Source organism: Dryobates pubescens, chromosome 8 (genome assembly GCF_014839835.1).
Source record: "Dryobates pubescens isolate bDryPub1 chromosome 8, bDryPub1.pri, whole genome shotgun sequence".
NCBI lineage: Eukaryota > Metazoa > Chordata > Aves > Piciformes > Picidae > Dryobates > Dryobates pubescens.
In genome coordinates, this window is record NC_071619.1 from 17,466,619 (window position 1) to 17,479,845 (window position 13,227).

At 39.5% G+C, this 13,227-nt stretch overlaps 1 protein-coding gene across 1 annotated transcript; it reads left to right on the plus strand.

Annotated features, from left to right (window-relative positions):
• Nucleotides 1–904: 904 nt before the first annotated feature.
• On the plus strand, nt 905–4,034 carry GDF2 (growth differentiation factor 2). The gene is made up of 2 exons (XM_009897706.2): nt 905–1,369; nt 3,078–4,034. Exons 1-2 carry the CDS (start codon nt 1,024–1,026, stop codon nt 4,016–4,018), a joined length of 1,287 nt encoding a protein of 428 aa, XP_009896008.1. The 5' UTR covers nt 905–1,023; the 3' UTR covers nt 4,019–4,034.
• Nucleotides 4,035–13,227: the final 9,193 nt, after the last annotated feature.

Below are 13,227 nucleotides of genomic sequence, written 5' to 3' on the forward strand. Positions count from 1 at the left end.
AACAGCAAGTAATATTTGTGTCTATAAATAAATGAGAGGTTTTCCTCCTGTATCATAAGAAATTCTATCGTCAGTCTTGTGTTTTTGCCTTGGCCCATGCTTCTTATGGATAATAGTATCTTCATAGATAATCCTCTCTATCTTCATGGACACCTTTTACTATCCATGTGGCCTTAAAAGGCCCAGTTCTGCCTTCATTCTGAGGTGACTGAAATAATGACCAATTGTTCTCAGAGTGGACTGACTGTCAAGAATCTAAGAAATATGTTACATAGATACTATAAAAACAAGACTAAATTCCCATACACCAAAGGAATCAAACTGAAAATGGACAAGCCTGCAAATAACATGAAACAAACTTGACACAAAACAGATATTTCACTGTATACAAACAATAACTCTTGGCTGATAAATGGAAACAAGTTTTAAGGTTGTTTCTATTGTCATGAGATCACGTCTTGCAGAAGTACAGTTCTGCATCAAATGATCAGAGGTTTCCTGATGGCACATGAAGATTCTGTAACAAAGATTTGAAAGGTGTTATTAGCTAATAGAGTAATTTTATTATAGAACTCTGTTTTCTAGTCTTAATAAAAACAGTGTAATCTACGCCCCTAAGAAAGCTTCTCTCTGTGCTGGCAAGGAAATGATAAAAAAAGTGTAATTAAGCAATGATGACCCTGTAGTGAAATGTGGATTCGCTACAATATACAATGTCCTTCCCACTAGCCTCATGTGTTTGTCAGATGTTTACAGAATCTTCATTAACTAAGAGCTTTGCTAGATAACAGAAGCTGAAGCATGGCATCAATGACTCTGATAAGGGCAAGTGTACAACCAATCTGCTTGACAACTGACAAGAGGCTGAGGTTTCAAGCAGACTGCAAAAAGAACACAAGAAAGTGATTTGCAAAGGGCATTCTAGTTGTTTGCCTTCCATCTCTTTTCCTCTGTAATAAAGCAGGAAATTTAATCATCTAAAATACCCTCTTGTCTCTCTGCCATAAAGTAAATATAGAAGAAATGCATTATTTTGGAGTATTGTCTGTACTGTCTGTTTTCAACATCATAGCCTGTTTGACAAGAGGCAAGCCTTTGGAAAACTGGGACAACTTACCAGCTGTGGGAAAGTCTGAGGCACACTTTCATGATTCTGGGGAAGTGGAAGAGGAGAACCATTTTGACTTTAAATCTTTCCTGGAGAACATGAAGACAGATTTACTAAGGAGTTTGAATTTGTCAAGAGTCCCCTCACAAATGAAGACCAAAGAAGAACCACCTCAGTTCATGATTGATTTATACAACAGATATGCTGCAGACAAGTCCTCCATCCCTGCATCCAATATTGTAAGGAGCTTCAGTACTGAAGGTAGGAGAAGTTCTAAATACATAGACTAGAATTTTGAAGAGGTATATTTACAGTAGTTACTCTGAATCTTTTGAGATTCAGAGGGAAGTTTTGCCTAACTTCCACAGATTCTTTAGAAAAGAAACTGATTTTTAAAAAAACAGATTGTTGTCTTGCTCTGTAGTTTCTTTCAATCTTAAGAAACCAAAACCCTTTATTGTTTTGCTTTGATATTTCCACTGTGCAATACTCTCTTCTCAAACACATCAACTGAGACAGTGCATTGAATAACAGAGTTTACATGAAACATGTTTTAAAGCTAGAGATTTGGAACTAAGTTTTAATATTAGAATGAAAACTTTTGATTATCTATGGCTGAGACTTCCATGCTAGAAAGTTCCTCTTTCAGGTGGCCTCTGCACACTTAAAAACCACAGCAGATGACTGTGAAATGTGTCTCTGGATTCCAGAAAGAAACAGCAGTGCTCCCCAAAAATTCTGGGTTAGATGCAAAGATTTATGTGGAAATGAGTAGTCAAGCCTGTTTCAATTAAAAATGTTCAAGATCCCTGTCTGCAGAGCATTGCACAGACTTTTAAAGCTCTGTCAAAAGAAGCAGTTAAAAAAAAAAAAGTAAATGCAATCTCTGTGAAAAAATGAGACAGGGAGAACTGAAGCTTCTATTTATATAAGAAAATAAATGTACACAGGTAACAGCACTAAGGAGAACTCCAAATTCCCAAATAAGTGCCCCTAGTCCTGAAATGGAAAGAAACCTTAACAGTGTAAAATAGATTATCATTTCCATATCTCACTCTCTTCTATGACTGCTTTAATGGGCAAACACTGTGAAGATGTGTCATCATTAGCCTATTAAAATTGCCCAAAAACTCAGTCATGATTAATTATCTTACACTCATCATCAAATACACATAGTCATCAATGGCTTTTAAACACTACAAATCTGATCTTCCAAGCAAATATCTCCCTCTTCCAAGGTAGAGTTGCTGGTCCTGTATGGAAAACCTTTACAGAAAAAAACCAAAACAAAACCAAAGAAACTAAACTCACACAAACTCAATGAGTCCAGCCTGAAGTGAACTGGGACTTGGGCTTGAAAGACTATTTATCACCAAGTCCCAGTTTAAACAGACCCTGAAGATTCAATTCAGGATTTCCCCCAAACTCCCAGTAATCCAAGCTGCTTTCAAAGTTACCTGAAGACAATACCACAAGCCTCAGCACAGCTGGTTCTAAGAGACACTTATAATGTATGACATACTACGCTGGTTTTGGAGGGCTGTTCATCCCATTGCATGATGATAAGAGTAGAAAATGCATTGATTTTTTAGAAATTCTTTGTATGAAAAAAAGGAAAAATCTATTTAAGAAGTTGCTAAATCTGAAACTACCCAGATGCCTTATTTACATACTTAACCATGATGAGCATCACCCACAGCTTGTTCTAGGCAAACTCTTTACGCTCCACTCCACACACACACCCCTGACCATGCATATTGGTGAAAATTCTGCCAACACCAGAGACCTCCATTTCCTCTTCTCACTTCCTGCCCTTGAAACTCACCCAGAAGCCAGTATTATTTATTTTTTTTAACACTGAGTAGTCACACTATTATTTTACCTGCAAAATACATCCTGAGTCTTTTAAATGCAAGGTGTTTGGGCAGTCAGAAGCACTGTAACCAAGTGTTTTAATTTCCTATTGCAGATGTTGTTTCTTTAGCTACAGCAGAAGAAAATCCAATTCAGAAACACATCTTGCTCTTCAACATCTCTGTTCCACGATATGAGGAAATCACCAGAGCTGAACTGAAAGTTTTTATCTCCTGCCACAGAGAAGTTGGGTCTTTCTCTAGGCTAGAAGGCAACATGGTCATTTATGATATTCTAGATGGTGACCACAGGGAAAACTCAGAAAGTACCAAATCTTTCCTTGTCTCCCACAACATCCAGAAGTGTGGCTGGGAGACATTTGAAGTGTCTAGTGCTGTGAAAAGATGGGTCAGGGCAGACAAACTGAATACTAAAAACAAGCTAGAAGTTGTTATAGAGAGTAAAGCTTTGGGTGGTTTCACTTGTGAAAAGCTGGATATCAGTGTTACCACTGACACTAAAAATCTGCCCCTGTTAATAGTGTTCTCCAATGACCGCAGCAATGGGACAAAAGAGACTAAGGCGGAGCTCCGGGAGATGATTGTTCATGAGCAAGAAAGTGCACTAAAGAAATTAGGAAAGAACACCACTTCATCTGAAGAGGAAAAACAGGTTGAGGAAAAGGCCATCATTGGGCCCCACCAGTACTCCTCCAGAAGCAAGAGAAGCATCGGAGCAAATCACTGCCGGAGAACTTCCCTCCATGTGAACTTTGAAGAGATTGGCTGGGATTCCTGGATCATTGCACCAAAAGATTATGAGGCTTTTGAGTGTAAAGGAGGTTGTTTCTTCCCTCTGACAGATAATGTTACCCCAACAAAACATGCTATCGTCCAAACTCTGGTGCATCTCCAAAACCCAAAGAAAGCTTCCAAGGCCTGCTGTGTGCCAACAAAATTAGATTCAATCTCCATTCTTTATAAGGATGATGCTGGTGTGCCCACTTTGATATACAACTATGAAGGAATGAAAGTTGCAGAATGTGGCTGCAGGTAGTATATGAGGCCAAACCTCCAAGAATATCCCACTAGTCTGTTCTGTGTAAATCTGTACATTAGTGATGCAAGTGAATATACTTGCAAACAAGGTTTGGAGCAGGGTATGAGGCTGGTTATTGTTGCTGCTCATTTTAAAGAGAAACTGGCATTTAAAGAATGGAAATCATTGTAAATAGCCTGCATTAGATACCATTGCAAAATGAATACTGGATTAAAATATTGAGAGTGATTGAACTATGTGTTATTTGACAATAGTGATACAATTTGAATACTTTATTTTAAATCTCTCTTTAATGATCCTGTTTATGCCACAAACTAAAGGATTTTCAATGGGAATTTAGGATGTTTTGTACATGTCTAATAGCTATAGAAATCTAATTCACATTCCTAACTCTGATATTTTCAACCTCTGTAAAATTTAGTAAACAGAATTTATTCTGCATAGTAAAGTCAGAAGTCTAAATCCAACAAGTTTTTTCCTCATATCAGTAATCTCAGAACATTTTAGAGGCAGATTATTTACTTCTGTATGTGAAGATTTTAAGTATTCAAAACAGACAAGACTCTCAGTCTTATTTCATTCCCCAGTTTCCTTCTGTGGGTAGCAGGTGCCTTGCTTTCAGCTTTCTTATCCTCAGTGTCCCTATTTTTACCCCTTTATGGCACATACTTGAATGATAAGAATTGCAGCCTTCCGCTTCTAAGACACTGTTTCCTACAAGGAACAGCAGCCTTTATCTCTGCACAAAGATAAGAAGCTACTTTGACCTGCTGCATATTCTTAGTATTTCTTTGCAAGAACATCCAGTCAAATGACATTCAGCCTTAGAAGACGTATTCTAAAAGCAGTGGGGGACCAGCAGACCTCAGCACTTGTGAAAAGCCCAGTCTACATTTAAAGGCTAAATATGTTCTTTCAAGTCTGATATTAGATTTCAATTTTTTTTAAAAAGTCTTCTTAGGTGAAACTCTACATACAAAATTCTTTCACACCTCAAAAGTCTGGGGAAAACTGAAAACTTTTGTGTTGTATAAGGCTTACACTGATGTATGGGAAATATACTATCACACAACAGTTCTCCTGACTTCAGTTGTATTTTCACTAAAAAAGGACTCTCTCTCCCTCCTGTAATTTAAGTAAAGTCCCTTTGGTTTTAATGAAGGCTTTGTCTGTGCAAGTCCAAAGTGTCTTCTGTGGGTTTCAGGTGATAGAAGTAAATGCTGTATAATGCCACCATAGTCCACCCCACTTTTTCACCACCTTCCATGCGCACACACACAAATAACAATAACAATAATAATAATAATCAGTGTATCAGAGAACACTTTTGATCCAAGCCCACAGCAAAATACAGAGCTATTCAAAATGGTAAAGAATATTGATGAGGGACAAAATCTAAACAGTAGCTTAATATATGGAAGCAACAGGATTCAAATCCATACATATGTTTTAAATTAGGCAGCCTATGGGCAAAACTAATTCATTTGGTATGAACTGGTCAGCTTGAAATCTAATACACAGTTTATTTATCATTGTTAACTTAATACAGAGCAAATAGCAGGTGAGAGTGAGCAGGGTGGTTGTAGTTCCACAAAGAACTGCTGGTTGCATCACAAACCATGAGCACAAAGCACAATTCATAAGAATCCTTGGACTGATCTATAGGCTTTTCCGTTAGAACTGGGCTGCAATTGGATGAGATCTGTGATCTGGGTCCATGCAGACTCCATCTATAGCTGCAGGTCATTAACCTCTTAAGCTTCCAGTGGCTGTCTTCTCATTTTACCACTCCCCACTGGCTTCCGTCATCTTACAGTCATCATTATGTCTTCCGCTTTTCAGAATGCCCTGTATGATCTCCTTGTTTTGTTCATGTCTCCTAAGCTCATGCCATTTTGAACAACTTCTCTTAATCAAATAAAAGAAGCCACCAAACAAGCACTTGGTGTGATCGCATTAAAAGTTATCCCCTCCTGTCCGGGTAATTGTAGCTGTGTGCCCTTAAGTCATATAAACAGAAAGTCCTGGTTATATTTTGACTTCACTGAATACAGCACTTTGTCCATAATTAAATGAAAAAGTGGGGAGGGGGGAAGACCAGCTCCCACATGCTCACAGAAATAAATTCTAGAGAATCTTTTTTCTTACTTTTTTTTTCACATTGTGAATTCAAATGTTGATCTTCGTTCAGGAGGGGCAGAGAAGACCCCAAACCATTTTTGGCTAAAAACTGAGATCCTAGCTATGCTATTAGAATTTCAGAGAAGCTCTAGCCTTCCCTTTCCAAAACTAGACAAGTTGCTTTTAGTATTTCAGAAAAATAAATAAATAAATAGATAAAATCAATTGCTCTTCCAGCCTGCTTTAATGATCACATTCCCATAGGCTTAACGTTTTGGTTGGTGCAGTAGCAAAACAAAATAGGAATTTTTCAATAGGGTGATGATCAGGATCAAGACAAAATGAGAAACAAGTAGTGAGTTTGGGTGCTGCCTACAGTATGGCTGAAGTTTGTTAAATCAGTGCTTGGGTTTACATTGCAGATGTAACAGATTGATTTAGGTAGATACAAACATTTGATCTTAAACGATTGCTCAAGTTCCATTATGTGTCAAAAGCTTTAGGATACAATCAGCCAGGTGGCCAAGGTGGGCTCAGGCAGTTAGAACTTCACATTCCCTCAAGGTGCTCCAAAGAGCTAACAGGACATGGGATCCAACTATAGCCCCCTCCCTTCTTCCTGTGTTAAATTCCCAAGGTAGCATGGGCTGTGTGTTTAGCAGAGGCAAAACCCTCCACAGTCCCTCCACAGTCATGCAAGGCTGGAGGCACTAACTGCACGTACCTGAGGTGTAAGTCTCCACCGTGTCACACCGGGTCTGACTGACGCCTACAAGCCACCTCAGAGACATCTTGGCCTCTCTTCATCCTTCAGTGTTTTCTCAAAGCCTAGTCTCCATGCTGGCTAAGTATCATCGCAGGGCTGTTGAGGGACTTCGATGAGGCCCCGTCCCGCCATCGCTGCGCTGCTAGGGCCTCTGTGTTGCCTCAGCGCCATCTTCAGGCTGCGGGCTGCTTCTGCGCCAGCTCTGTTCTCTCCAGCCCTCTTCACACGTTTTCTTACTCTCCCTCACATGGTACCATATAATCTTTCACCTTAAAGCTGCTTCCTACCTTCTCCCTCTGGGCTGCACTTTTTTATACTCTCCGTGCCTGTGAGTTGCCCCACTGCCATGTCTGCACTGTCTGCTGCCTCAGGAAAACATCACCCCTCTGAGCTGCTTCCAAACTGCTCCTGTTTCTTTTTTGTCTTCTGCCCATAAAGATTCTGCCAGACCATCAGTCATAACTCAACTAAAATCCTCACAGGAGAATGGCTTTTCTGTAGCCCTGGAAAATGGGACACCCTCACGGTCACTGAGGCATATGGTTTGGCTGGAGCACAGCAGACTTGCTCTTAGCCCTCACAAAAGCCATGACCCTGACCCAGCACACCAAAAGAGGTGAGGGAGCAGCATCCTAGCAGCCTGGGCCATCCTACTGGCCCAGCAGCTAAACTGTCCTACCATGCAGTGGGAGTGAAACCTAGTTCTTTACAATAAACTAGGTATGTTAGGATGCCAAGAGCTCATTAGCTAGTATGTGCTGGCCACTTCTGTTCTATGTCAGCATGGCAGACAACAGCATTAGGACATGTTTGACCAGTCATCAAAGGCATCACTCCCTCAGCAGTATAATCTGTAGGAATCAGGCGGTTCTGGTGGCAGCCATTTGCAGTGCCTGGCCACTAAACAAAGGCTACCACGGATGACTGGAGTTCTCACTGTTTCAAATACTGCATCAAGAGCCATCCAGGAGAGGAGGGCACTTCATGCAGTATTTAATATTCACTATTTGTTATCAGCTAACTCTGTTTGGTCCTCTGTATTGAATGTAAATCTGTCAGAAATGTAGGATCTGAAGGATACAGACTACATAGTGCCAACACATAATATACCAGTTCTCCAAGGACTGCACACCAGTTTCCCCTTTTTGATGAAAAATTACTTGCAAAATTCAAAACTATGTTCTTGATTTAGTTCAGGTTTCCTGAAGCCCACCTGAATCTTATGCTTACCTAGAATATGGCAGTTGAGCAGAGTTGCTCAATGTCAGTTTATCACAGCTGTGTTCTGTGAGCTCTGATGAGTATCCACCTGCTCCTCGCTGAAATTTGAGAGGCTTGAAAATGGGAAGATACATTTTCTGCCCTCCCCCAATCTTCCAATAAAAAAAACAAGTTGTCTTCTCATTCTGTTTTTTTTTTCTCTTTCTTGTTCAGTGTATAAAGAGGGGAGGGGAGGGGGAGGGAAAAAGGAAATTTAAGAGGGAAAAAGTACCAAACGCATTTTGGATATGTTTGTCTTATTACAAATGTAACCATTAAAAAAACATTTTGAAGTGCTATTTAAATTTCCATAAACTGGGAAGCATTCAATATTTAAAAAATACAAAAGAAAACTTCCAATAGCTTCAATTTTTATCTCTACAGGCTTGAAAGCATAAGAACTGAAAAAAATAGGGACAAACATTGTAACATTACTTCCTTTGTCATGGGAATTACAACAGAATCTAAGGGTGATACTATTCATTTTTTGTATTACTAAGAAGCCTAAAAAGCCTGTTCAGGGACAGGGTTTCCTTTGTACTGAACAGTAGAGGAATAGAAGAGGAAGTCTTAGACCATGCCTATGGAATCCAGTCATGCCTGCTGCAGACAGCCATGAAGTAGTGTTGACCCAGACTTCTGCATCTATAAAAGCCGATGAAAGTTTGTCTGGAAATACTTACCAGAGTTCTGGAAATATTAAATATTTCACAGCATAGCCCTGTTCTTGAGCTATTAAACCCTGTCTCTCAGTATTTAGGAGCCCAGTATTTAGGAGCCTAGCATCACCTTTACATTAATTCTAATTCACACATATAATTTAAAATATGGCTGTTTTGGAAGGCTATACTAAAATCAAAAGTAGTTTATTTTCAGCTTTCACCCTTATCCTGTTGGCATTTCTGATGGTGGAAAACCAGCTCTTGCTGCCACTTTCAGATGAGCCTTTTGCTACTGCAGTTTGTCAGTGACCAATGGGTCTATACAGGCCTGATGAGGGAATCGTGAGATCAACTGCAGATGAGAACAGTGAATCATTGGAGCAAAATATATATAGCAAAACATTTAATCTCACTCTGGTGTAAGATATTTAGCATATGATTTGGTAATACAGACTAGTCTGGGACATATAAAAGAAAATACCTCTTCTCAGATTGTGTGGGAAGTTCATACTCAAAGGAAGTCAGAAAATGAAATACGGACACAAGAAGTCAGACAATTAAATGCTCATGGATTTTAAAGGATTATAAAGTTTTATGAGTCATAAAAGCTAGAGCTAGACCTGAGATATTGAGTTCAGCTCAAAACTAAAATCAAAATAAGAATTTGGTTTAGGTTATATTAGAAATTAGAACTGATGGTAGAATTACATTTTGAATCTAGGTACTCAGAGTTCACTGAACAGACTGGCATTAAACAAGTGTCAAGAAATGAGTAAGTAAATATTAATTCTCCAAAACTTGAAGAATTCACACCATACAAGGAAAGATTCTTACCTTTTAACACCATCTGTAAAGAATTGCCAAGTTAGCAGTAAGTGATTGTGGTGGTGACACATGTCATAATGAATTCAGAGGAGAAAGAAATGGCTGAACAGACCCATTGTGGGAAAATACTTTTTTCCACACTCCTATACTTTAAAGTCATTGGTGGTGTGGTTTCAAAAGGCATTAATTTTGTATTTACATTGTGAAGCTAGTTTTGTTTCTGCGTGGTAGTGGTAGGAAGCATAAGGAAAAACACATATCTGAATTTGAGTAATACATTGAGCTGTGGAGTGTTGCCACATCTTTACTTTTAATGGGTAAAACTAATTACAGTCCTCTATACATTTCTCAAAACTCTAGCTTCCTAGAAACTAGGAACCTTCAGCTACAGTTGTCATCCTTGCTGAGATGAATTATCTTTTTTAACATGATACAATGCACAATAAATGTTAGAAAAAAAAATAAAATGGTCTTTTTTCTAATCTTAGAAGGCCTCACTGGAGAAGAATATTGTGGATCTGTGAAAAAACGTGGTTAAATGTCGGGAAAAAGAATTGTCATGTAATGAGTTTAGCAGTAGATATATAGAAATCATTTATATATGAAAGGTAGCTATATGGCACATACCTTGATTAAAAATGCTCAGTTACTGTCTGTTACTGTCTGTTTTCTGAGTGTGTTCTTCATGACCATTCATCTCTGTCTATTAAATTTAGAGTAAGATGAGGTGACAGTTATCATGCAGAGCTGCAGGCTGGGGTCGGAGTGGCTGGAGAGCTCCCAGAGAGGGACCTGGGGGTGCTGATTGACAGCTGCCTAAACATGAGCCAGCAGTGTGCCTAGGTGGCCAAGAAGGCCAGTGGCATCCTGGCCTGCATTAGGAATAGCAGCAGGAGCAGGGAAGTCATTGTGCCCCTGTACTCTGCATTGGTTAGGCCGTACCTTGAGTACTGTGTCCAGTTCTGGGCCCCTCAGTTTAAGAAAGACATTGAGACACTTGAATGTGTCCAGAGAAGGGCAACAAGGCTGGTGAGAGGCCTTGAGCACAAGCCCTATGAGGAGAGGCTGAGGGAGCTGGGATTGTTTAGCCTGGAGAAGAGAAGGATCAGGGGTGACCTCATTGCCCTCTACAACTACCTGAAAGGTGGTTGTAGCCAGGAAAGGGTTGGTCTCTTCTCTCTAGCAACCAGCATCAGAACAAGGGGACACAGTCTCAAGCTGCACCAGGGGAAGTTTAGGCTCGAAGTGAGGAGAAAGTTCTTCACTGAGAGAGTCATTCGTCATTGGAATGTGCTGCCCAGGGAGGTGGTGGAGTCACCGTCCCTGGAGGTGTTCAAGAGGAGATTGGACATGGCACTTGGTGCCATGGTCTAGTCATGAGGTCTGTGGTGACAGGGTGGACTCGATGATCTTTGAGGACTCTTCCAACCTTAGTGATACTGTGATACTGTGATATATACTATCTGTAATACACTATAACACCCTCTGCACAGTGAGTTTAAACTGAAGTTATGTGAGTAATGCTTTGTCATTATATTAAATTCTATTCTAAAAGCAGAAAGTGACAGAGAGTGGGAAAATTTTACAGTGGAAAATTACATTTGTAAAGTATTTTCTATGATTTAAACAGCAGAATAAAGTGACATTCAAGAAATCCAGAAAAATGGGTTTTTTTCTAATTTTATGGTAAATAATTTAACTTTATATCCACCATTATCCTATACTTGGTTAATAATTTCATCTAAGTGTCCGTTATGTATTAATTAAAGATTAAAAAAGTAAGTATGTACACTCCATAAACATGCAATGTCATTCTTTTTTTTCTGGGATAGAAAGCTGCATGCTTAAAGCTACTGTACAGACAGACAGAAATAGAGATCCATCCTGACACGTTCTTAGGGACATGGATTCTTGTACTTTTTTTCCCAATTCCTGTCACAATGGATCCATTTTTGTAACCCTGCTCCTTGGCTCCTGGGCATGGCCTCCTACAGCACCCAGCAGGAGTAAAAGGAAGAAAGAAATAAGAGACGAAAAAGGGGACCCATTGAACAACACAACCCCCTAGCCCAGCAGGCAGAATATCTAACCTTCCATGTTTACACAGTTTTACTTCATTTTCTTAGATCACAAATATATTTTCTTTATTGTCATGCTTTGTTTCCGTCATAACAAAATGAGTTAGTGTGTATCTTCCCTTTCAAGTTAATTGGAAGGTGTTGGAGCTCACAAAATTTTCAAGTAACATTAAAATGTTAAGCACTCCACAGAGGGAAGTGTCAGAATTAAGATTATCTATGCATCATCCTCCTCTTGGTTGTATGCATGAATTGCACAATTACAGATCATAATGTTTTCATTTCAGTCAGTGGACAGAGTGAATGGTGCTTTAGAATTAAGTTGGAGATTTATGAAATACCCTATCTTGTCTGCTAAATTCATTATCTTAATGTACACTACAGCGTATGCAATTATTCACAGACTCACAGAATATTAGGGGTTGGAAGGGACCTCCAGAGATCATTGAATCCAGTCCCCACACCAAAGCAGGATCACCTAGGGCAGGCCACACAGGAACACATTCAGATGGGTTTTGAAAGTCAAGAGAGAGACTCTGCAACCTCTCTGGGCAGCCTGTTCCAGTGCTCTGTCACCCTCACCACAAAGAAGTGTCTCCTCATGTTGAGGTCGAACCTCCTGTGGTCCAGCTTGCATCCACTGTTCCTTGTCCTATCACTAGGCACCACCAAAAAGAGACTGGCACCCATCAGATATTTATAGCCTTCTCTTCTCAAGACTAAGCAGCCCCAGTTCTCTATGGTAACGGCATTTAGGGACTTCATCCGGGGTTGGAAGTAAAGGTAGGGTATATGCTATACATTAATGTAGTAAAAGAGATCTCTTTCCCCCAAAACTTTCCAAAATTAGACAGGCACAGAAGCTGTGAGTTAGAAAAGCAATAGAAATTCATTTTCACAGATCCTTTCCACTGTATTGGCCACACGAGAAATTAATGCACCTCTGGCAATTAATTCTGTAGCTCAAAAGTCAATTTCTGGACAAAATGTAATTATGCTAGAGAGTTGTTGTTCCAGTTACCTTTGCCCAAGAGAACTGGATTATTCTTTGCAGGAAGAAAGCAAGAACAACTCAGACTGTTAGCAATGCCCTGGAGTTAGGTCTGTGAAGGATGTCACACATTGTCACAATATAGAACAGTCCTCCAAAATTATGAAGACACCACAGATCTGAATCTCACTGCTACTCTACCAATGAAGCACATAGAATGCTTCTGTGGCACACTGGGAGCTTAATTGCTTATTTTTACATTATCAATAGTTTCAGCTGTGTCCTAGGCCTCTCCTTTGACAAGGGAAGTGGCAACATTTTTTGTAACTATTATTTGTACAGGTTTTTACACAGCCTGGTTGCCAGAGATACCTGTGTCTATAGCATCAAGTTTTACAGTCTTTGCTGTAGAACAGTCCTTTCTCTAATGGACTCTTAAAATAATTTATTTTTTCCCTTTGTTGGATTTACATTTGTACTTTTACATGCACACAGATAAAAAT

Bases quoted from the DNA above. Each gene is read 5' to 3' on its own strand.
- GDF2 (XM_009897706.2), top strand. From the start codon at position 1,024: ATGCATTATTTTGGAGTATTGTCTGTACTGTCTGTTTTCAACATCATA. The intron at 1,370-3,077 runs GTAGGAGAAGTT...TTCCTATTGCAG, and splicing joins AAGGAGCTTCAGTACTGAAG to ATGTTGTTTCTTTAGCTACA.